The sequence below is a fragment of the Macrobrachium nipponense genome, chromosome 9 (assembly GCF_015104395.2).
Source record: "Macrobrachium nipponense isolate FS-2020 chromosome 9, ASM1510439v2, whole genome shotgun sequence".
NCBI lineage: Eukaryota > Metazoa > Arthropoda > Malacostraca > Decapoda > Palaemonidae > Macrobrachium > Macrobrachium nipponense.
In genome coordinates this window covers 67,372,433-67,398,466 of record NC_061110.1, presented here as the reverse complement: position 1 = coordinate 67,398,466, position 26,034 = coordinate 67,372,433, and the positions used below count along the sequence as shown (strand labels likewise).

Below are 26,034 nucleotides of genomic sequence, written 5' to 3'. Positions count from 1 at the left end.
TTTATGCTTGTGGAATATGATAGAATCCTAGTTTTAAAAAAATATTCCAGTTACAATCCTCTTGCAATTGTACGAAAATGGAAACATCATAGCTAAGAAATTTAGGATTAAGAAATAAACTCATTATTTAGAATGCATCTATAATCAGCACTAAAACCAGGAATTAGATCTCTAGTTTATTACATTTATAGTCAATCATGATACGCTGGTGACAAAAGTCCAGTATAATGCATCACCTTTCTATGAAATATGTATTTTGTTGCTTAATTAGCATTAGATGTCCGTATCTTTCTTGCAAAGGGTTAATTCAACCAAGAATATAAGAAAGGCCGTGGCATAGCCTATAGTCAGAATGAAGAAAACACCCTGAAAAGGAAAGAGAACTTTTTCAATGTTAATACATTATAGATCATGTAAGGCATCAAAGACACAAACAAGCTTTCGAAATATTGACAGTGCAATAGATTTAACTTTTAAATAATGCTCAGGAAAGTCATAGGCGAGTGGTATAATAGAGGGAAAAGTTGCACCCAAAATCTTGAGAGTCACCTACCGTTAAAACCCCACCATTTAAATGTAAATCAGATTGCAAAGGTAAAAGTTTTCTGGGTCGACTATCATACATTGAGTTTTAGAAGGATTAAGTTTCATGCTCCAAAGACTACTCCACTCATGAATACAAGCCAGATATTTATCCAAGGATTCTATTAGCACAGATCTAAGGCACAAAGATGGAACAACAGCTAGAAGAGTACCATCACTTGCGCCTGTAATCAGTTTGTTTTCCAGACCTTGCCACATGTCATTAATAGCACATGTCCAAGAACGCTACTTCAAGAAACACCTGAGGTGACATTATTAAAGCTACAATACTGGACAGCAACATAAACCCCAATTCTTAATTAATCGTAGCTTGTAGACAAATGCATATGATTCAGGGTCAAAGGCTGCACTAAAATCTACATCAACCACCTGTACCTCTGCACCCTCGTCAAGAGCTCTCTGCAAGACGGTAGATATTACAAGGACCAAGGCCTTTATGAAACCCAGCTGCAATGCTGGTAACAGGTTACGATATTCAATAAACCTACAAAGATGCCTAAAGAGCAGCTTCTCAAAAACCTTAGATAAGAGAAGGTGTTACTGAAATTGGTTTTTATTCTGAGGTGTATGAGCATAGTCTTAGTCCCCTAGATAAGGCAGCAATACTTCCTTTTTCTTCGGTAGAATGGAAATTTGCCAATTCTACCAAACTTTCAGAAAACAGTAATAATTGCAGAGCAATGAGGTCAGCTGTCTTTTTAAAAAAGGTAGGAAAGATCTTGTTAGGGTCTATGTCACCATTACTGTGAAGCCCCAGAAACTGTTTTGACTGCCCTAGATCTGAAGGCCATTAATTATAACTTACAGGCTCTGGAAAGCATGACTGAGGCAAACCACCAAACAGCCTTGGATTTCAAGTATACCTTCTTGAAAAGCCAGTACTACTAAAAACCCGATCCTTCTCCACATTAGACTTAATAAAATTATGATCAGATGAGCCCACCAGCCAACGTATTTCACAAGAAACAATCCCTGCAACATGTGTGTATACAATGTTCAGACGGTTGCCAGATTGTTTCATTGCTCACAGTTTCAGAACTACTTATGCATGCAGTAACAATATGGGAGAGCTAAAGGCAGTAGGAACACCCAAAAAAGGTGTTGATATTTTTTCGCTGCTTGCGCTGGTTGACATGGAGCCTAAAAGATATTCGTAAAGCACTAAGAAGACGGTGATGTAATGATATATCATTAAAAACGACGGCTGTTTGTTATAAATGAAAAAGATATTGTAAGTTGTTGGAAAAGTAAAATATGATTTGAAATTATAGTTACTGTGATATCGGCAAAGGGTGTAATACATTTTGCTTAAAGAGCTGAGGCTTTGTATGATGAAAACTAGAAAGATTCAAGTGAGCATCTCACCTGTAAATGGTGAAGACCAAGAGCTTGAATAAGGGAAGAGGATGATGGTAAATTTGCTTCATCGCTTGCCTCCCGCCTCTGTGGGTCGTTGATGATGTCCTTCAGCCACTGAAACAGCAGTACAAAGAATTGTCATGACTTCTAGATAGAAAAAAAATGTAAACAGGCACATGAGTTGTACTAGAAGAAATATTTATTTATAAGTTAATTGGCTTTGTGGTATTTCTTATTAGTTATATAAAAGAAAACTTTTACAAGTTGAGTAATGATAAAGCCATTCTTTTGAAATTTGATTTCACATAATATGTCTTTTTCCTGTTTTGTCACTAACCTTTGATATAAGCCCACTTTCTAATTGCTTTCGGATCTGGGAATTGAACCTGTGCCTGTAAGGGGAACCCGGATTCATTGCCCAGCCCAACTCTACAGGAAATATGTTTCCACTTGCAACGTGTAGCTGACGTTCGCCTGTTGAACTTGTAAATCTGTTCAAAACAAAGGCATTAGTGGCAATGGGTTTTCCTTCGAGTTCTTGTGTATCAGTAATGGTGCAGTGATAATATGGGGTACTTGTGTATCAGTAATGGTAGCAGTGATAATATGAGGTTCTTGTGTATCAGTAGTGGTGGCATTAATAATATCGGGTTCGCGTGTATCAATAATGGTAGCATTAATAATATCGGGTTCTTGTGTATCAGGAGTTGTAGCAATAGTAATATCAGGTTCTCGTATATCAGTAATGGTAGCAGTAATAACATCGGGTTCTTGCATATCAGTAATGGTAGCAGTAATAATATTAGAATATTAAAAGCATTATAACATTAAATGTAATAGCACTTGCTGTTGTTATCAGTGGAATGGAGAAAGGGAAGAACTTTTTTATCAGTTTACTGATGCTGAGTTATATTACCTTACAGCAATCCTGTCTTCAAGGTAGGTTCTCCAAGTAATGAAGGCGTATTTGGTGTCTCTTGCTCGGATGATGCATTCATCCAAAGATGGGCATTGCTGAAGTCCCTGAAACACTCTCTGGTAAAGAGGCACTTGAGAGGACTTTAGAAGCTGGTAATCTGCAGCTCCCAGGTCCTGCAATGTAGACATACGCAGTATAACTCCACTGTGCTGTTAAGCAGCACGAAACAATTCTGTTTGATTTCACATACTTCTCGATACCATTGAAATTACGTCGTCTCTGATTTACAGTTACATTATCAAGTATTAATTTGAGATTATTTTGAAATAACAATGCTACTACTATGCATAAGTCTTTCACTTTATATTTTCACATGAAGCACATATTGCTTCCTTGTTCTAGGAACTGGGCTGATGTTAGATTATTTTCAGAAAGACTTCCAGTATTGCAGCAGTTAGAAACAAAAAGTATTTTTCTTACTATAGTACAATTCTTCGAGGTAATTTCGATTCGACCTCAGAGTGAAAAGAATTCAACGAAACTTAATTATATATGGTTCGTATCATGCGAAAATCTCAACAATTTCTCCAGGCAAGTTATATGAAACTGATTTTTGTAGGGGTATGAACTACAAAAAGAGGCATATCAGAAGCTTTCATTTTTAGAATAGGTAACAGAGAATGGATATTATATTCCTGAAAATACTAACGGCTCCAGATCTTATGCTGGCCCTGGGTATGGGGCATTTCTTCCAGATAAGTACAGCACTGCTTTGACTAGTTTGAATTGCACTACAGTTTAAAGAATTATATATATTGAGTTAATGAGTTAAAAGCTTCATCTAATACAGTGATGCATTAAATACAGTTCAGGCTCTGAATTTTAACTTCTGCCCCGAGTTAGTTTAAGATTTTTTCATGTTTATTATTTAATTATTTTTTAGAGTAAGGAAGGCCTCAGTAACAGATGTCAGATGGTCAAGTTCTTTTGGGAAATGAATAAGTTGATAGCTGGGCGATGAATACTAACTTGATAGGCGTACAAAAGAACATTACCCCGCCTTGTAAGAACATTCTTCTAATACAGTAAAAATGCTAAGACGCGGCATACACACAAACGCGCACACGCGCGCACACACACACACATACAGACACACACACACACGCACACACACACATATATATATATATATATATATATATATATATATATATATATGTGTGTGTGTGTGTGTGTGTGTGTCTGTAGTGTGTGTGTGTGCGCGCGTGTGCGCGTTTGTGTGTATGCCGCGTCTTAGCATTTTTACTGTATTAGAAGAATGTTCTTACAAGGCGGGGTAATGTTCATCTGTACGCCTGTCAAGTTAGTATTCATGGCCCAGCTATCAACTTATTCATTTCCCAAAAGAACTTGACCATCTGACATCTGTTACTGAGGCCTTCCTTACTCTAAAAAATAACCAAATAATAAGCATGAAAAAATCTAAAACCAACTGGGGGCAGAAGTTAAAATTCAGAGCCTGGACTGTATTTAATGCATCACTGTATGAGATGAAATTTTTAACTTAATATATATAATTCTTTAAACTGTAGTGCAATTCAAACAGTGTAAAACTCTGGAGTAAAAATGTAAAGAATAGCTAGTCAAAGTAGTGCTGTACTTATATATATATATATATATATATATATATATATATATATATATATATATATATATATATATAATATATATATATATATATGTGTGTGTGTGTGTGTGTGTGTGTGTGTGTGTGTATACACAGAGAGAGAGAGACAGAGAGAGGTGTATTCTTACCTGTGGGTGATACTTTCACATCGTTTTATTGCTATGAATATCAGAGGTTCTAAGTTCTTAAGAATCTTGGCCTCTTAATGATGTGTATAGGTTTCTAGTTTCTGTTCAGCTTATAGCTGGTATATATGAAACATTGTATAAACTCTCTCTCTCTCTCTCTCGTCTCTCTCTCTCTCACTCTCTACTCTCTCTCTTCTCTCGCTCTCTCTCTCTCTCTCTCTCTCTCTCTCAAAGATATACGCACATTCAAACAGATTTATTTTCTATTATTTATTTTTATCATAGTTGATATATGTGACAGTTAGACATTAATGTATTACATTAATGTATTACATTGCTGTTTTTCTTGGTAGATGTTCTTCATTTACCTGAATGCCCCAGCTGAAGTCACTTTCTACGAGTTTTTCCAAGGTATTTAGAGTTGGAGAGAGCGTAGGTAAGGTGAGACTAGCCGTTAACATAGCGATGTACATTGTCACGGCCACAAACATCGAGAATGCGTAAGCGCCTATGAAGATGCGTGTTGAAGCAATTGGCATCCAGTTCACGCTCTGACTGTGAGAAAATAGGAATAATTTTATAAGCTTGCTTAGTTTTCAGAGGGAATTTGTGTTTCTTGTAAGCAGGGAGATAATACTGCAGGTTTTTACTCGAGGGCACGTCTGTATATCCAAAATTTTCTATCCTTTCAGGACATTTTATGGAAATCATGCAGCAAATAACCTAAAATGCATGCTTATGATAGTAAGAGAAAAATCTACAAATAGAAAAGTTGAACTGCCCCTATTCAGTTTTGTATAGATAATCGTCATGAAAATATACTCGGCTATCGGGAATCCAGGTATATTCCAAGCTTAAAGTGATAATTGGAAGATATCTATATCTATTAACAGCTGATGGCGTACTGCCTTATGTTTGAATGAGAAGACCAACTCTCAGGTATATATTTTATTTTATGACTGTATTGCTTTGCTTCTTAAGCAAATAATTTCATATGGAAACGTATGATCCATTCTGGATCGAATTTCATTCGTTCTTTTTTTTTATTATCGAATGATTATATTTTCCGTTTGCAATGATTTTCTTAACGAAAATACTTGATAAAACTGCCGGTGGCGGATTTAGAGGGGCACCGAGCAGGCCATGGCCTAGGGCTCCACACCTGGGGAGCCCCGCACCTCAGCAAAAAGAGTAATAATAATAATTAAGAATATATAATAATAATAATAATAATAATAATAATAATAATAATAATAATAATAACTAGTGTAGTGAAGCTGAGTTTATACTATATATGGCTCATTCCTTAAACTTGGTGGGAAAGTGTGCTGCAGAAAGCTGTCTGGCTGCCGCGCCGTTGTTGGCTCTGATATAAAAGGTCTACTCCTTTTTTGTTGTGTCTGGTTATCGTTGGAGGAGACACTGAGAGGTCCTAGAGACTAATAAAGATTAGAATCAGCCAGCTGAAACAAGACTTGAATTCAGCAAGTGGTCTTGCCAAATGTTTGAAAGAACTTGAAACAGTTATTCTTCTTGAAGTTTGGGACGCAGTATTGGAAAGGTTTCAGAGTACTAGTATCGAACTACAGAAATCTGGGCTCTCCCTCAACAAAGCTGTTACACTGCTACAGTCTTTTACATTTCGTTGAAGACCTGAGAGCTCAGTTTGATGACTTTGAAACAAAACCTATGTCTAAGTGTGATGTGACATATAAGGACAGCACACAGCGTATTAAGAGGCGCAAGCGTTACCACGATACACTAGACTCTGCAAAGGATGTTACACTGACGGGGAGAGAGAAGTTTAGTGAGCGCATTCTTGCCCATCATTGACAAGCTCTGTGTTGCCTATAAATCCGTCTTGAAGCTTACAGTTATCTTCAGAAGAGATTTGGTTTTCAAACAGAAATCTCAAGCAAAACTACCAGAGCTTAAAGCAGCTGCTGAAAAGCTTGCGTCTTCATATCCTAAGGACTTGTAGGCTGAGTTGGAGTCAAAGCTATTGTCGTTTGCACACCTTACGAAGTCCATCCCATGAGCTTCATATGAAACTGTTCCTTCGTCAGGTGGTGCAAAGGCCGCGAAAAGTCATGAACTAGAAACGTAGCAAATGATTCACAGACAAGGCATAGAAACATTTGCTAATGTTGAAAGTGTATTATGGCTCTATTTCAGTATGTTTGCCACAAACTGCACTGGGAAGCTTCTCAAAGATGAAACTAATAAAGAATGACCTAAGAAACACCCTGGGACAGGACTGCTTGTCTTCACTCACCTTGTTAAGCACTGAACATGAGAAATTAAGGGAGCTTCATTATACTGATGTCATCTAACAGTTTGCAAGTTAGAAGGCTCGAAAAAAAATATTTTCTATTATGGCAGAATGACTACTACTATTTCTATCATTTTTTCACATTTCCTTAAAGTTTACCACTTACCAACACTTCGTAGAAACTGTTAATTTGGTTAATTTGCAATATATAGAATATTGTTGAAAAAGTAAAATTTTTATTTCCACATTTGTTCTCAAAAGTCAGTCTGCAGGTGTTCAGTTAGAAAATTAGAAGCTTAGTTTCAGGATCATTTATTTGGTTGTGAAAGAAATTTGTGAGAAGTTTGTAAGAAATCAACTTAGAAATATCTGCATGTGTGCAGATTAGTGAAATCCAAACTGCAAACTCCAAAGTACCGTTAGCAATGTGATTTGCACCCATAGATGAACAACATCAAGTATTGCATGGCATGCTGCCAGCAATCTCTTGCTGGCAGCCATCTAGAGGTGCTCATTTAGAAAATAAATCCCGAAAACCTCCCCCTTCTCCCCTTCCTCCCCGGCTGTAAGCGACCTCTTTGCTTGCCCATAAATGAGAGGGCCCCTAAGGTTGTAAGGACACCGCTTTTTGCTTAAATGTACAGATGTAGTTTTCTTATCTGCGTTGTACCTCATATCATTATATAAAGCACTTTGCGGCCTTGCCGCCGACATTTCATTCATATATGTTAACTCAGTGAAGCAAATAATATTCATGTAAATTAGCATGTCAAGAAACATAAATCCAGGTCGGATCGTTTCATTTTTGTGTCAGTGACGGTCGCGCACTACAGATCCGTTCGCACACCTATTTATAACCTGCACTCACCGGTTCACCTGTAAATAAGTTACGGCTGCTCTGTGAGCAAGAGCTCGTGCTGACACAAGGTCAGCTTAATCAAAAAACAACAGTAAATAAGTACATGACCTACGGGCTGCTCTTGAGCAAGAGCCCGTGCTGGCATAAAGCCAGCTTAATCTCCAGCAACAACAGTAAATGAAATATCAATACTTGTCTACCTGTCTCTCTCTCTCTAAACTTCACAAGGTCACCGACCACCGGCCAATGACTCCTAGATCCGCCCCCTGCAGAAGACTGCAACCTCGCCACTGTTTCGGTAACTATTAGTTTACTTGAAAATGAGCGCCGTGTTCAGTACCAGCCGCTTTGGGATGAACATAAAAACATAAACAAACGACAGCGTATCATAAGCAAAAACCAAAGGCATAAAACATAAACAAACGACAGTGTATCATAAGCAAAAACCAAAGGCATAAACATAAACATAAACATAAGCAAAAGGCGGTAAATATTAAGATCGGCGACTGGCGGGAACCAGACTATGGTAGTACTACAGCGATCGCGTTGATCAAGCACGACCATAATTATTTGTGTCAAGTTAGAGGCTTTAAGATTATATCATTTTACTTAATCTTCTACTAAGCTAACGTTTCTTTCTTGCTTGAGTCTACCCTGTATAATTGATTCTCATTTTCTACGTTATTTCCAAAATCGTTTTCTATAATATTTATATAAACAGTGACTCGATTGGGCGTTTCTGTTAATTTTTACTAAAATACCATTAAAAAATAAATAAGAAATAAAGAAAGGGTAGTAAGCAGGGTAGGGAGAAAGAGATATTGGTAGAATTAAGTAATAGCTTCGCGTCGGGCATTTCTATAAAACTGACTTATCTGCTCCTGGACACGGCATTTTAAGAAAGGTTAGGATTTGATTAACTCTGATGTTGGGTATAAAATGTATCGCATGAAAAATCCTCGTCTTTACAAATTTAATGCAGAAACCCTAGATTTCAGTGAAATGTTCCAAATTTACATAATCATATGCTAATGTAAAAACAAAACATTAGAAGTATTTTTAAAAGGCGTACATTCCCTGCGTAGATTTAGTTTTATTTTTAATTGGCAGATCTTCATTAATGACGAGAGATCACTTTACTTACTTGATACATGTGGCAAATGTCATGAAGGAGGCTGCAGATAAAGTAGGCGGACGAAAAGCATCTTTGGACAGGGTTGCATATTTGCATATGATATAATACGTGGGTCCTGCTAACACGACTGTCAGCCCAAAAGCTATCCATACCTATAGATACAACGTTTATGTATAATTAATCATTATAGCGTACTATTTTTTTTTTATTAAAAAGTATTATCGAAGACACTACGATGATTCAAAGGAACAAATTATATTTGTGGAACATTTTAGGTTACCTGGAGCCAAGAAACCATAGCATGTAGTTCATTTTGGTCTATAGGGTGAAAGGTCACGATAGAGTAATATAACTTAGAAGTGGGAAATTTGAGAAGTGTTTTAAGAAATAATTAATTCAATAGAAAATAGCAATTCAACCAGTTAATAAGCCAATAACAAAAAAATAGATTTAGAATTATATCGTCGTTCATCGTTAATATTTTATTTTCCTGTTATGAGTTAATTACTGAACAACTTGGAAATGATTAAAGAACAATTTTTTTTTAGTTGCCAGTGTCGCGAGGCTGCTCATTTGTTGTTATCCTTTTGAACTGAACATTTGGCTTGGAATATTCTGATAATCTGCTGTTTTCTTGTCCTCGACAATCTGTTTCTGAGCTTAGTCGTTCCAAAGCAAATTAATATTTCGCTTTGTCTCAGTGACAAAGATTAGGAGGAACTATAAGAAGTAAAGTCGCCCATCTACGCTTTAATTTGCTATTTTTCAAAAACTTTTTTTAAAATCTATTATTAAGTTCTATAAAGAACTCTGAGGTGTGGATTTGTATGTAACCCCTGACAGGTGACAAGGCATTTCGCAAAATCTGATAACCTCTGATACAGGGGCTCCAGTCTGCCTTCGGAGGGATAATATCCTGATTTTGATGTTACTTCCCAAATAGGTTTCAAGTCTTTTATTTGGTCAATTTCAGCGCAGAGCTCGAGTTTTATTGGACTCGGTTCCCTAGCTTCTTCCCGCAATAATATCGTGTAATTCTTGCCTTATATAGGAAACCCTAAGACAGAAATTGAAACTAAACAAAATTTTGAATTTTCCAAATGCTATAGTGTTATTTAAGACAATGAAGTTGCAATTTTTTAATACCAACTCTTTGACTACTTGAAGTTAGCGAATTGTACAAAACATTGATTTTGTAGGTCACGAGCTTGTCAATACTTCATCGTTATTTAGCTGGCATTGTATAATTCCAAGCTAGGTGTTTCTGGCCTTTATATGTTACTTTTAAACAAATTTTTAACATTCAATTGAAGAGCAAGTAAACCCTTGTGTGCTACATTTATTATTAGATTGATAAATCTATTATCATCGGATTTATCATTAGGAAAAGGAATTATTTTTTTCAAGTTGAAGTAACTTAAAAACTTAGATTTATTATCCTAATAATAAATCCAATAATAATTAGGTTTATTCAATTTTATCTAATAATAATTAGATTTATCAACCTAATAATAAATGAACCACAGCAGGGCTTACTCGCTCACAATTTATAATGTGACGATTAATATCCATTGAAAGTTAACATTTATTTAGAAATAATATACAAAGGCCAGAAATGCCTGGCTTGGGCCTAGGTATATCTGCTTACATTATGGCAACTAATTAACCAATGAAGTATTGTGAAGCACATGAGCTACAAAATCACAATACCATTTGGGATGAATATGAAGAAGACACTTAAATGGCCATTCAGTGCGAATTATTGTAGATCTCCACTTCAATACGGATTCATTTATATCGATTATCACATGGTACTTCTTACTTCTGATCTAAAAGGCCTAATGAGCGCAAAAGCCTGGTTCAGCGGCCTTGGCTTGGTCGTAGCAAAGGTGATCGGCTCGATGTGATATCCAATGGTGCAGTCCACAACTTCCTCTCTGTCCTGGGTGATCGCGATGTTCAGGGAGAAATCTGCTTCCATCCTCTCAACTGAACCGATCACACCTGAATCAAATACTGGATGTTCAGTGTCGAATAGACAGGAAAGGGACAAGGGCGCCCTAGGTAGTAAAACTTCCTGCTCCAAGCTGTTATATCAGTAAATGACAACAAAGACCATTACTACTAAAAAGATTAAAGATGGCCTATGTAAACACCAAGAAATTAAAATTATGATGCATTCACAGCACTAAATATTAAGAGATTATAATTTTTTTTTTATTTACTTAACACTTTATGAGAAATTGACATGGTTCAGCAAACATACGCAGTTGTATGGATAATTTCAGTCTAGTGACAATTAGCTTTTCGATTTACCAAGGTTTTCTATCCCCCTCTCTCTCTCCCCCAAAATAGAAGGAACAAAGAAAATCATAGATGAAATGCTTCATTTTTAGTATTTGTTTATATACGTGTGCGTAACATACATATTCTATGAATAGACGTAATTCTTACAGTTTTCCCCAAAATAAGGTTGCTACAGTTCTGTATTAGAGAAGTTGAGTGAGCAGCTCAAGTCATCCATTCCCAGTTTTTTTTAAGAAAAGGATGAAACTATCGTACAATATGTTTTTGGAACTGATATAAACAAATCAAGAAATTCCGCACAGAAATTGCTGGCCCTTTCTAGGTGACTTTCCTTACACAGTACTGGGCTATTCGTGACTGAAGGATAACTTAGAGGGCTGGAGGATATGACTGCCAAGGCATTGTGTTGTCTGATAAGTATGAAAAGTTGTGTTGATTAAAGGAGTGAATGTGGCATGCAATAGTTGAAAAGATACAGGAATAAACCTAACACAAGCCACAAAAGAAAGCCAGTGGCAAGGACGGAACTGTTCTCTAAGTTCACCGCAATCGGTATCCCGAAAGCGAAATTCAATGCAATTTAGACAGTTATAACTTGTGTATCGGAGAGCTATTTTTTGTTTTTTGTCTGTGTATGTATTTACACATATATAAAATAGTCTTTTTACTTCCATTTGCAGAAGTCGCATCTGGCAAGCAAGAGGTAACGAGGAAGGGTATCGGCAAAGCTCCGTTGTACACCCAGTGGCTCTAGCAGCCTCTTATCAAAAGGTTTTGTAAGAACAAGAGGGCTAACACCTTACTATATTAATCGCTTTAAAGAGAAATGGCGAGAGGCTAAAATGTATAGAGATGAGTTTTATTTCAAAGGTAGGATTCTACTTTTAAATTGTTTGCTGATTGGCTGGCTGATGGGTAATGTGAGTGAACGCATGACTAAACATTAGCATCTCTCTCTCTCTCTCTGCAACCTAGACTCAGACTTATTGAAGGATGTTTCATGATATTATTTCTCCTTCCATCCTTAATGCTAAAATCTTGTTAACCTGCTCTGTAATATTGCCTCATGCTCTTAGCCCTTACTAATTGCCACTATTTGTCTCCCTCTATCTGCCCTTCACCGGAGAACGTAGTCAGGGACGAAAGCCAACATAACAAATGGAATCCACGCTAAAGTCCCTTCAGCTTTTTATGAGGGAGAAATGGAGACATTAAAAAGAGTCTAGTAATTACCCCATTTACCCTATGTTATGCCATCATCTTACGAGTAATGATACAGGCCCTTACAGAGACCTCGCAAATAAATTTACAGGTTTTGTAAGGAAATGGAAATTCCTCAGGCCTACAAATGCTAGTCCCATAACCACGGTAAATAAAGTACCATTTTCTAGCCCTCTGGAGAAGTTGACAACAGAATTCTTGAAAAAGAACCACCTAAAAGGGATGGATGTCGTCCGTGCTAAGATGCAACTTAACCGTGTCATTATATATTAAGCCTTTCCTTTTCCACCGACAAAGGTAGCCATTCTGAGAATATATAACTTTCGGCTCATAGATATCCCAGAAGCCATCAAATAACAGTCAAAGGCTTATACAGACAAAGAGAAGTAGAGTGAGGACGACAGCAGCCGCTGGTGAGTAACAATTTAGGGAAAATATAATAAAAACCTGATGGATAACTCTGGATCCATCCTTTACACTGGCCTCTTTGTCAAGCAAGTCGAGAGAGAAACGGTGAGTCTTGTTGTAAGCACGGTCTAGTCAGGTGCCTCACTCACCTGTACCTCATCTGACATTCCGCACGTACACTCGTACATAGTACATACATGCAGAGGAATCTTAAAACTTTCACGCGGTATCAAATTTGAGGATTCCCAACAAAGATGTGACAATGAAAACTTAGCACCTTGTACTTTCATGTGATTATTACACATTTTCAAGGTACAAGGAATAAAATACAAAATTTGTACTAAATTCTTGGTTCTATATTATTCAGTGTAGTTACCTTAAAAATGTATAATTATGAAACGAAAATCATATATATATTATATACATATATATATATATATATATATATATATATATATATATATATATATATATATATATTATATATATATATATATATATATATATATATATATATATATATGTGTGTGTGTGTGTGTGTGTGATGTGTGTGTGTGAGAGAACGAGAGAGAGAGAGAAATTTTTCTTAACTTCTTAATCATGAGTAAATTCCGTGCACAAAAGCTTCTGTAGTGTCATTGGCCATTCGCACCATTGCGACAAACATAGCATCTAGTTTACACATGTTTGTGCACTATGCAGCTCAGATCTTTGAATATATACATACATACATACATACATATATATATATATATATATATATATATATATATATATATATATATATATATATATTGTTAAAGCAGTACTTTGTTCGTGCGCACAGATTACAAAATTAGAGATAGAATATTATTGTTATGTAGTTTTACCATTTAGCTTATACGGGCTGACCAAACAATGATATAACTGGGAAACATTATCTTATAGTTCTGAGTTGTAATTTTTAACTTATTGTCTTTAGGTTTTCTGTGTTGCCGATGCAGTAATATTGCCAACATACTAAGACGATGATAATTAGTAAAACGTTTACTGTAAATCGACGTGGAAATTTTATTTAACGTGATCGTATACTTAATTACGTCGTGTTCATAATGGACTACACTTATATTTTTTTTAAATAGTGTATTTACATTTTATGAAGTAATGGATTAAAGTGTATGCCATATTTTTGCTTCACAATATTATTTGAATTTTTTGTAGTTCGAGCATCAGATTCTAAAATCACTTTACAAACGACCATTATCACGATCCTTTGTAAGATATTTTCAATCTGTTCCCGGCGACCCTTTTAGTTTTCTGTAAAAACGAAAAAACAAACAAACAAACAACTAGTGAGATGACTATTTGTCTGTCTGTCCGCACTTTTTCTGTCCGCCCTCAGATCTTAAACTGTTGAGGATAGAGGGCTGCAAATAGGTATGTTCATCATCCACCATCCAATTATCAAACATACGAAATTGCAGCCCTCTAGCCTCAGTAGTTTTTACTTTATATAAGTTTAAATATGGCCATAATCGTGCGATTGGCAACGAGATAGGAGAAGCCACCAAAAGATAGATCTATTTTCGGTGGCTTTGATTATACGCTCTACAGAAAACTCGATTGCGCGAAAGAAACTTCTGCGCATTTTCTACTTGTTTGCATTTTTACATCAACATTATCGATTTATTTATTTGTTTGTTTAGTGATTTATTTATTTATCATTTTATCTGTTAAATTACTAGTTAGATAGTAATAATAATAATGATCCGTCCACGTGATTCAAAAGCAGTCTTTTGTGTTGAGTGACAATGTTATGGATGAGCACAGACCACAAACAAAAATTCGCTAGCCTGTCAGCTTATCATCATCCAACTCACCGGTGTAACTGCCATTGTCCAGTTTGTGACCCCACTGTCCGTCCTTGGGTTCGGTGAATTTGTAGGTGAAATTGAGGGCGAGTGACATCTCATGCAACATGGTATTGTCGACACACCTCCCAGTTGGAATTAGTATGTCGTCGCTCACCTTTCGGTAACAACTGAAAGGTTCGTACACCAATGTCACCGCTCGGAATAAGTGCCCGTTGAAGGTCTGGGGGAATTGGTAGGTCTGTTATATTGACGAAGCTCCAAAGTGAACTTTCAACATTTTCTCTCCCTAGCAAGCATGTAGGAAGTTTAAAAATTCATATTATTGGTTTAAAAAACAAAACAGATCCTTGCAAATAGTTTCCAGGGGAAATTTTGTGTGAGAACAGTTTATATCTTATGTACACTAGGTTGAATGCTTGTATCAATGATGACTGAGAACTGAAAAGATAATTTTATTTGCAAAGAGGAAGGGTTCATTCGAATTGCTTTTCTAGGCAAACTTTGCAGTGTTTACCATTTTTACTGTTGCCAGAATGATTTATTGATAATGTGGTAAAAGCTATCACGAATTGCGCAGTCTTACCTGAAAGAGATCGGGATAAAAAGGCTTCGAGAAAAGGAACCCTTTATCACTCCTCCAGTGGGCGATATAGTTAACACTAGGATTTCCATCCTTACAATATGGACAGGTCTGGAAGAAAACGAAGTCCAGCTTTGGTGTCGTCCCGGCCTTGGGGAGGTTGCTCTCCTCGGGGTTTTCTGACATAACTACCAAGTTGTAACTGTTACCTTGGTATGAGTAGAGAAAAGTAAGATCAGTCGCAAATAAAAATGAGATATTCGTACTGCGAATCCCTGCTAGCCAAAGATTTATACAACAAAAATAGTTGGTGTTATCTTCGGATATGCTTCATTTGCTTGTAATTTATGCTTTTTCTTTTTCAATTTCCTTTGGTGTTGTTTCTTCATCCAAAATCTGCCAGTTGTTTAAGATTGAGTAATCACATCTGGAAGCTGATAATAAGTAATATTTTTGCTTTAAATATTTTCAATGTTTAATTTTGTTTTATGTCCAAACAAACTTCCTAAAAAGGAGCGTATGACATTTACAAAAAATACCTTACCTAGCACTGGATGACTTATCAGTAATTCGCTCGTTACTAAGGTGTCAGTGACGACAAACATATATTTTGTGACTCCTTGAAACCAGAATCCTCTTTGCAATTTCTCAAAAGCCGCTCCAATAGCCTGTTAAAAAAATCAGTGAAACTTAGGTACAAACCTAGTCTAAAAGCCTATTATATCAGCAAGGCACTTTTCAAGATAAAGAAAACTCTGTTTTTAATGACTCAAAGACAAGAAGCTAAATTTTAATATAGGTTCTTGTCTTTGAGTCATTAAAAACAGAGTTTTCTTGAAGTTGACAGATCGATGGTGAGAAGAGCAGTATGTATATCTGATTAGTGTTAGGTTGAAGCAAAAGTTAAAATATTTGGAAGTTTAAGCTGGAGAGGAAGGGGTGAAAATGTAGTTGTCAAGTAATTAACACTGGAGAGTTTAACAAAAAAGGAAGTGAGAATAACATAAACCGAAAATTGCTGAAAAATGTGTTAGGCTGATAGACATGGAATCTGAAAAGTTTTATGAAGTATGATAGAGCCATCGGATCAGTAGAGAGGAATAAGGAATAAAAATTGTGGATGGGAGGAGGAAATGAGAAATCTTGGAAAGGAAAATTTATTATAGGGTAAGTAGTTGCAATACAAACAAGAAGACTGTACACAGAAATACAATGTGAAACAGACGAGGAAGACACGTAAAAAATGAAGCGGAAGTGCAAGGACTGTTTGGAAAATATGTTATTCTATAAGGAAGTGAATCAGACAGAAAGATTAATGAACAAATGGGTCTCGGGATATAGGATGCAAATGGCTGCTGATGAGATTACGATCGAGATGTTGTGTTAAAGCAGTGGAATTATGATCCAGTGTATGACTAGGATGTGTAAAGTATTTCTAGATGAAGGAAATGTTCCAAGGAAACTGGTGAGAGGTAATACTATTGTTCCTCTGTGTAAAGCTAAAGGTAAAGAGGAAACTTAATAATTATAAGAGTATAACATGACTTGGCATACCAGAGGTGTATAGTTGGATTCTGATTTGGAATTATGCCAAGGGACAGCAACTGAAAGGTGAAGGAAATTGTAGATTTAGACAAGGAAAATGGTGTGGGTCAAGTATTTGCAATGAAACAATCGTGTGAAACTTTTAAAATAAATGGAAAAGTACATTATAAGATTTGTAGGTAGGCAACGTGGAGGTTTTTTGGATGCATGGTATAGAAAACGTGACTGTCTGTTGGAATTCGTATGGTGAAATTGTCTGGATTGGTGTAAAAGTGGGTCTAGACAAAGATACGTTTTGTCCATTGCTTTTTAATATCTTTATGGATGGAGTGTTGCAAGAAGTCAGAGGTATGGCAGTAGATGTAGATTGAAAGTTGTGGGATAAGAAAACAGAATGTAAATGGACACGGAATGGCTGATCGTTTTTCAGTTGATACAGTGTTGATTGCTGACAGTAAAGAGAAACAATTTGTACAAATCGGTAATTCCAGGATTATAGGAATCATTTATCATCTCTTTCCTGATATTTCCGAGCTCTGGAATTCTATCCCTGTTTCTCTCTCTCTCTTCTATATATATGTGTGCATGTGTTTATGTATATATATGCACATGTTTTATATATATATATATATATATATATATATATATATATATATATATATATATAATATATATATATATATATATATCAGTCAGTTGTATTCCACATAGGAAAATGAAAATGGCATGTCTCAGAAAATGCCCAACAGTTTATTAATAAACGCTCCAAGATGAGGTCCAATAAAGGACGAAACTTTTGGGCATTTTCTGAGACATACCATTTTCATTTTCCTATGTGGAATACAACTGAATTATCAGTACTATATATGTACATATATATATATATATATATATATATATATATATATATATATATATATATATATATATATATATATATATATATATATATATAAGATGACTGCATCACAGACAAATTGTATTAATATTTCAAACTAAAAGGAAAATTTGAATGACATCTGCTAGTTGTGTATAACATAAACAGCATTCAAATCTTAAAAATTTCAAAAGCTACCTATGTGTCAGGTAAGCAAATGTCGCCACAGAATTACCCCACTTTATTATTAGGATATGCAAATGAGGAACTTCTTTAGATACGAAATCGTTGGCAACATTTCAAAATTGTGCATTTCAGGAATGGGCCCATAACTTTAAGAAATTGATAGGCCGCTGTTCAGATCACTGACTTGCTGGCATTTTTTAAAAACTGAGTTGCTTTTGAATTTAAGGATCGAAATATTTTATTAATTTTTTCGCCTTTCAGTTTGTGAAATTGCTGGTTCTTTTCATGGTATCCGTCATATTGCCCTTTCCATAGGCTAAATAGCAAAAACATGATGATTAAGTTTTGCAACGCATTATAGGACTTTGAAGTCGGAAGAGAGGTCAAGATCACTTTTACTTGTCAGTTAAATGTTACGTGTTATTTCATATAAAAAATAAACAGAAGACATAGTGGAAAGGAAGTAAGGATGCATAAAAATAAGGCAACTATAATATGATATGGTGAATATTAGTAAATCTGTATGGACGGTTACCTTTAAATCTGCTAAAACGACAAAAAGAATGCAAAAGACGCCTTTAGTTTTAAGATGACTGTATCTGAAGGTGTACTGATTATCTTCTAGAGGGGAGGCTTGAAGGAAGTCGCCCAGTTTCCATATGATCAAGTTTCCACCTCCTCCGGAGGCCAAGTACTTCACAAGGTCGTCCCACTGATTAGTACGATGACCCAATTCAGCATTTTGATGAAGGACAATCTGCAAAATTATTTCAAAGGTTAAAATTGTCAGGTGGCATAGTTTAGTTTCATGAGATAGCTTGATTGTTTTATCTCTCTCTCTCTCTCTCTCTCTCTCTCTCTCTCTCTCTCTCTCTCTCTCTCTCTCTCCTCTCTCACTCTCTCTCTCTCTCTCTCTCTCTCTCTCTCTCTCTTCGGCTCGGCCGACGCGGAACCAGAAAAATTTTTATCTCTCGAAAGAAATTCATTTCTCTCGTTCAACTGCTACTTATTTTCCGGTGTAATATAATTTCTACTCCACCACCTATGAAAGACTTTCAAACAACATTTCATGCATCAGGCACGAGAAACATAAAATCTGTATGAATATTCAAATATGTTGGATTCTTCTTTAAAAGAACACGTAGATGCTGATGGAGCAACAAAAGCTGGAATTTCGGAGAACAAATCTAATATAGCCATTCCTCTATTGTTGTCAATCATTATTTCAGATCCTTAAGATCTATTACTTTGTTTATGGAATAATTAAATGGATGCATGAAACCAAAAGAAATTCAAAAGCTCCGTTGGACCATAGCATTTTTCAAACCAAAGATTGGGTACTCTGTAATAATTTGATTTAGTCTTGTCATTGATCACATTTATTTGACCCAGATATTCAATAAATAGCCCCTGCAAACGCAGAGTGAATATCAAAAGTTAAACTGTAAGCACAGTCAATATTAAAGGTTAAACATATTTTATGCGTACGTCCTAACTTCCTCCCACGGAGAAAGTCAAGTTCTAGAAATAAATGGGTTGAGGATATATCGTTCACTGCAGCAGAAGAGTAGTACTGGTCATCACTTTCGATTAATCTGATTACTCTATTAGACTCAATTTATCAGGGAATATATAAATCTCATAGTTAAAAAAAGCCCATTTGGGCCAATGCTATGAGAGTTTAGTTTTTAACAACGTTGTCAGGTAAGACACTTATTAAAAACCTTCCTGAGTTTTAGATACAGAATGTTTTCTGGAACATTTCGAACAACTTACCTTTTTCACCAACACAGAAATATATGTACTATGCCATTCATACCTGGAAGGTTGGATACTAAAACATACAGGGAGGCTATTATTGTAGCCCTGTTGGTATTTTGAAATTCACAACTGGAGAAGCATTCTGCAGATGCATACTCGTAAATAATTTAATAATGCCCACGTTTTTGTCGGTTTTATGTAAGACAACATTTATTCGTGAGTTGTTTATTCTTCTTACTAACGCGAATTTCTCTCTGCACACCAGTTTACAGCACTAAATCAATCAATGTTCTACACCACGAATGTTATTTTAGTTTTCTGTAAAAGATAGCCATTGAGATGTTATGAAATGTCTCTCAGCAACCCAAAGGGGAATTTATAAGTGATCAACAATTCGTCAACAAAGGAATTGTTGGAAGGAACTACTTCTCAGTGATTGTAACCACTAGCTTATTTAGAGAATTATAGGTTAATACCGACTCTGTTTTACATATGCTTGTCGAATTAAGATTTTAGTTTAAGGTAAAAGAAAATCGTGGAGAAGGCTATTTTTCTGTCCGTCCTCAGATCTTAGAAACTACTGAGGCTAAAGGGCTGCAAATTGGTATGTTAATCATCCACCCTCCAATCACCAAACATACCAAATGGCAGCCCTCTAGCCTCAGCAGATTGTATTTTAAAGAGGGCTATGATCGTGTGTCTGTCATTGCTATAGGTGCCAACTACACAAGCCACCAGTGGGCCGTGGCTGAAAGTTTCATGGGCCGCTGCTGAGTGTTTCGTGGGGCGTGGCTGAGAGTTTCAGACAGCATTATACACTGTATAGAAAACTCGATTATGCCGAAGAAACTTCGGCGCATTTTTTACTTGTTTCTTCTGTATCATCAGCATTATTTATCTACGGAACAGTCACTGTAGTTAAATGAGCACCTGTAGAAGAAGCCGGGTCAGGTGATGGATCCTTTCGTAAGCATATGACATCATCGTCCTTGAACTGGTTGCTTCTCCGGGCATTGTGGTTCTGAAAAGTCGACTTCGTCACAGTGTTTGTCACAATGACCATAAATGAATTTCTAACAGAGAATAAACAGTACTAACAATGCATTTGTTCCATTTTTTCGTTATGTATATTTTTTCTAATCCATAATTATTATATAAATGAACTAAATTTTGTTTAGATAAATATTGAGGCGGGACGGTACATATTGACTAAAGTACATCATTCTATTATTTATATCTTTACCTTTGTCGAGCGAAAATCATTGTGAAATTGGTATCGCCATAGTATTACCATTTCTTGATATATTACTTTCATTGGGGTGAACTGCACCATGAAATTTCATGAGATACTATTTCTAGGTTTGTAAACAATTGAATGGGGCTTTTCTACACATTATACTAGACCTTATGATCCATAATAGTACTCTTTTACTATTCTCCGAATATTGAATACAAGTGAGGTCTTTACTTACGGTACTAGTAAATTGTTCTCCTCTCTTTACACACACACACATACACACTAACCCACGCGCACGCGCGCAGCATATAAATATAAATAAGCATTCATACAAATATGTACTATATATATATATATATATATATATATATATATATATATATATATATATAGCATGTGTTTGTATATGTATGTGTGTATGCGTATGTATGTATACAATCCAGGGTAGGAAGAACCAATATATAATACAGGTCCATTAAAAACCCATTTAGCCATTGCTGGGTAAAGCATCAAATTAAGAACTTGTTAGCCACTCGGTTATAAGTATAACTTGCCAGCCAGTCGATTGTATCAGGAACTTGCTAGCCATTCGATTATATCAGGAACTGTCAAGCCAGTCAATTTTATTAGGAACTTGCCAGCCAGTCGATTGTATCAGGAACTTGCTAGCCATTCGATTATATCAGGGACTGTCAAGCCAGTCGATTGTATTAGGAACTTGCTAACCAGTAGATTGTATTAGAAACTTGCTACCCACCCGTTTGTGTCTGGAATTTGCTAGTCAGTCTATTGTATTAGGAACTTCCTAACCAGTCCATTGTACTAGGAACTTTCCAACCAGTCGATTGCATCAGGAACTTGCTAGCCAGTCGATTGTAATAGGAACATGCTAACCAGTCGATTGCATGAGGAACTTGCTAGCCAGTCGATTGTATCAGGAACTTACTAGCCAGTCAATTGTATCAGGAACTTACTAGCCAGTCAATTGTATCAGGAAATTGCTAGCCAGTCGATTGTAATAGGAATATGCCAACCAGTTGATTGCATTGGGAACTTGCTAGCCAGTCGATTGTATCAGGAACTTACCAGCCAGTCGATTGTATTAGGAACTTGCTAGTCAGTCAATTGTATCAGGAACTTACTAGCCAGTCGATTGTATCAGGAACTTACTAGCCAGTCAATTGTATCAGGAACTTACTAGCCAGTCAATTGTATCAGGAAATTGCTAGCCAGTCCGTTGTAATAGGAATATGCCAACCAGTTGATTGCATTGGGAACTTGCTAGCCAGTCGATTGTATTAGGAACTTACCAGCCAGTCGACTGTATTAGGAACTTGCTAGCCAGTCAATTGTATCAGGAACTTACTAGCCAGTCGATTGTATCAAGACCTTACTAACCAGTCGATTGTATCAGGAACTTATTAGCCAGTCGATTGTATCAGGAACTTACTACTCAGTCGATTGTATAAGGAACTTACTAGCCAGTCGATTGTATCAGGAACGTACTAGCCAGTCGATTGCAGAGGATTACTGCTCTAGTTGAGAATAGCATCAGCCTAAAACTTCATCACAAAGGCTTAGCTAAGATTGGAAGAGAACATCATTCTACTGATTGTATAGAACTTACCTTATAACATCCAGGTAAGTTGACCTCAACTATGTGGTGAATCAACTTTGCAACCTTCTTGGAATACCCATTGTCCTCTGATGCCATCAGAGATAAACTTGCTAAAAGAATTAAAGGTACATATCTTTAAGTCAATTTACAATGACAGTAGAATGAGTTTGTATTTGCTATTATACTACAAAGGAATTCTTCTTATTGTTAAAGAAATTTGTGCAGCCTACTACAATTATTGTCACATTAGTAGACCGTTAAAATTGATCAATGTTTCATCATCGAAATAAGAACAAGTTTATATTCTATGATTAAGTTACCCATATTTTTCTCCATAAACTTAATCATTACACTACATTTAAAAGGAAAATGTATGTTAAAATTATTCTCTTTAATTGACTTAGTTTAGTAGGGCAGTGATCTCCTGAGACTTTTAGGCTAAATTGATTTTAATTAATGAAATGCCCTACAGAATACCAGTGACATCGTTTGTGGACTTAGCTGCTACATGAATTTCTAGCTACAAAAGAAACTTTATGAAACTTGCTTTCCAACAAAACTTTGTTTAGGGAATTAAGTTGATTATATATACAATACATTTTGTATTCACGAAATGGTAACCTTCCTGCCAACAGAAACTGACTTTCATTTTTAGGGGTCTGTATAGATCTCCTTTTTTAATTTGCCGTATCATCTTTTACGAAGTCCTAACTCGATATCTTTATGCTTTAAAAGTGCATACACACTAAATGCCAGGAAATGATGTAACATAATCCACTGATTGCACATTTTTGTATTGCGTTTTCTTTCTCTTAAAAATAAAAGGAAAATGGAATCTCTACAATAAATCGCCATAAAGGAAGCTAATTTCGCCACTCTTAACATTTATCTGTCAAGAGGATAGCAGCACTGGATCCATGTTACATGAAAAGCAAATAGTATCGTCATGTAGTATCTTATGTCTGAAGTGAAGGTCTTTAAACTCTGAGGATAGAACATGACATAACTGGGTTACTTTCAGCATACCAGGGCAATCAGGTATGTAGTAACATTGTACGTACTCTGTCTCAGTCTTAGGCACGTAAGAACTCGATTACCTCAATGAAGGAAATAATGTTTTTTGGCTTGGCTTTTCTGCTTATTTGTTCTGTCTCTTAATATGATTGCTCGAAAAATAAATATTATATTTTGATGCAGCTAAAATTATTTATTAGCTGGATGAGATTATGAGGTTTCTCTATGAAAATGATGTCATAACCTCATATGAAGAATACTTCAGTGAATGTTTTCACCAAATTTCATCATAATCTCTTCACCTGTTCTCTATGAAATCTTTAACAAGGTCTTGGCAGCAGTTGGCAATCTCCGATTACCATTTTTCTTCCTCATGTGTCATTGGAGTATAAACATATTCATTCCAGTGGCTTTATTTCATAATGGAATGTTCCAACTTGCCCTTTTTGTTTAAAGTTTTTCCGTCATCTGAGTAACCCTATCTGTGATTCAATTCATTTCTTGCTTGACTCATGGATTTGTTATGTTCCCTAGTTCTTTGTCTACATCTGGTGGCGGCTTCATGATTCTGCATCACTACATAACAGTGCACTTCATTCTTCTTCATCTTCAAAAGTAGCTGTGTGCGTACCTTTTCCTCTCGGGACCTTTCATTGAACATTTACATGAACTTGCCATCCTTCTTTGATGGGGTCCGGGAGAAATTTAGAATGCTAATTGTCCCCTGCCTTATTCATTCAGTTCTCTAGAGAGAGTTTTGTTAAAGTTTGTCTCGTTGCAGTTCGCTCTTAGGGAATCAGTTCATTCAGCTGGCCAATTCTGACCTTAGGTCTCCAAATTTCACCCCCCTAATTCAGCAAACTTGCAACAACACTTTGCAAGTCAGGATTGCAATCTTCACCATTTCTCTAATATTAGTCTTGCTTTGTCTTTCACATAAATTTATCACATGCAATGACTGCTACCCAGCTTGTCTACAAGCTTCTCTCTAAGGCTGACTTGCCCTAAGCATAATTACCAAATCTTGCCAAATCTACTGAATGTTTCTGACTCCTAACCTATTTGAGATACAGACGAAAACCTCAGAACATTCTGTAGAGCTTTTTAAGTAACTTGGAAAATAAAGAGCCACAGAAGGCAAAGCTATCCATTTTAACCCTAGCTAGAACTAAGGTTAAAATTGTCACCTTTACAAGGTATATGATTGATTCAAGGTTGGGTACTAGGAGTACAAATGAGAGATTAAATTTCAGTTAAATCTCGTTATTTGTTAATGCTATCAGTTCTTCTGTAAGTACAAATATAGCTCAGAAATGGTTACATAGGCTCAGATGAAACGTGACTTTTATGGTAAATTAGTGGTTTTAGTAATCTTGAGGATGGTTTTCTTAGGTTTTCTGGTAATTTCTTATGGTGAATCTTTTCATCATTTTCTTTCTGTATTGATTCGAAGACTTTTGGTAGCTCATCAAACCTTTAACTATTTCTTAACGCACTTTCCCGCTTTCATTTTCATTCTGGAAACGACAGACCTGCATTTCTTTTTATTTTTGTATTGTCTTTATAACATTTTCCCCACAAATATCAACTGATAATTCATTTCCAAATGGCCCCCCTCCCCCAAACAAAAAAAGTTTTGCTAGAATTGGAAATTTCTGGCATATTGAAATTGACTGTACGTCTTCTAAGTATTTTATATATAATTTTTTTTAAACTTATGGTTAGGTTAAAGTAGGTTAGGCCGTTTTATTGGATATAACAATGCACATCTCCATTACTATATATTTCCCTTGCCTCTCGAAATGTAATTGCTCTGAAAGCGATCATTCAATTCAATACGTGCATGTATTGTTGAGACTATAAGAAATCCTTTCAGAAAGTCATGAAAGATATTTATCGTTTTGCAGTAATAGTCAAGATAACAGATTATATATTTCCATTGAACTGAAAGAAAAGAATTCGTGTCAGCAAATGTCTCCGCTTCTCCCACAAAAACGTAAAACTTCTTACCCAAAGGAAATTTTTTTTTGAGCTCCATGCCAGGTTTGACTTCGGCAGCGTTAGTGCCGAAATTGAAGGCTGTGACTAGCGCAAAGACCGCACCAACTACCGAGCCAGCCAACATTTTCGATCGACGTAATGACGGTTTCCAGTGCTGGAAAGGAAGGAAATTAATATTTTATTGCTAAAGCTCTCTCTCTCTCTCTCTCTCTCTCTCTCTCTCTCTCCTCACTACTATCAGTGCAAACCTGTTTTATTAGTGTAACTCTGTCTCCCTCCCCCACCCCACCCCCCCACCTTTGAGTGTGTGAGTCCGTGTTTGTAAGCTTTCCTAACTGCAGCTGTAGTAAATCATTTCTCTCTTAAGAAGCATCAATATCTTGGGCTCCTTTTGTACTGTGTCATATGGCAGAATGGCTGTGAATAAAAAGTCAAATACCTTTGGAAAGTAATTATTATATTTC

At 36.0% G+C, this 26,034-nt stretch overlaps 1 protein-coding gene across 1 annotated transcript; it reads right to left on the bottom strand.

The window, feature by feature from the left end:
• Positions 1 to 273: 273 nt before the first annotated feature.
• On the bottom strand, positions 274 to 25,694 carry LOC135218091 (probable glutamate receptor). Its single transcript, XM_064254237.1, has 13 exons — positions 25,580 to 25,694; positions 22,565 to 22,665; positions 18,475 to 18,696; positions 15,876 to 15,999; positions 15,335 to 15,540; positions 14,758 to 14,971; positions 10,785 to 10,966; positions 8,972 to 9,114; positions 5,065 to 5,251; positions 2,879 to 3,054; positions 2,300 to 2,453; positions 1,969 to 2,076; positions 274 to 366 (listed from the first exon to the last, which is right to left on the bottom strand). Exons 1-13 carry the CDS (start codon positions 25,692 to 25,694, stop codon positions 274 to 276), a joined length of 2,025 nt encoding a protein of 674 aa, XP_064110307.1.
• Positions 25,695 to 26,034: the final 340 nt, after the last annotated feature.

What these genes read in the sequence shown, in the direction of transcription:
- LOC135218091 (XM_064254237.1), bottom strand. Translation starts at nt 25,694, where the DNA reads ATGTTGGCTGGCTCGGTAGTTGGTGCGGTCTTTGCGCTAGTCACAGCC. An exon ending in GGACAATGGCAGTTACACCG is followed by an intron (nt 10,967 to 14,757) that starts GTGAGTTGGATG and finishes TATTTGATTCAG; the next exon opens with GTGTGATCGGTTCAGTTGAG. An exon ending in ACATTTGCCACATGTATCAA is followed by an intron (nt 5,252 to 8,971) that starts GTAAGTAAAGTG and finishes ATTTTCTCACAG; the next exon opens with TCAGAGCGTGAACTGGATGC.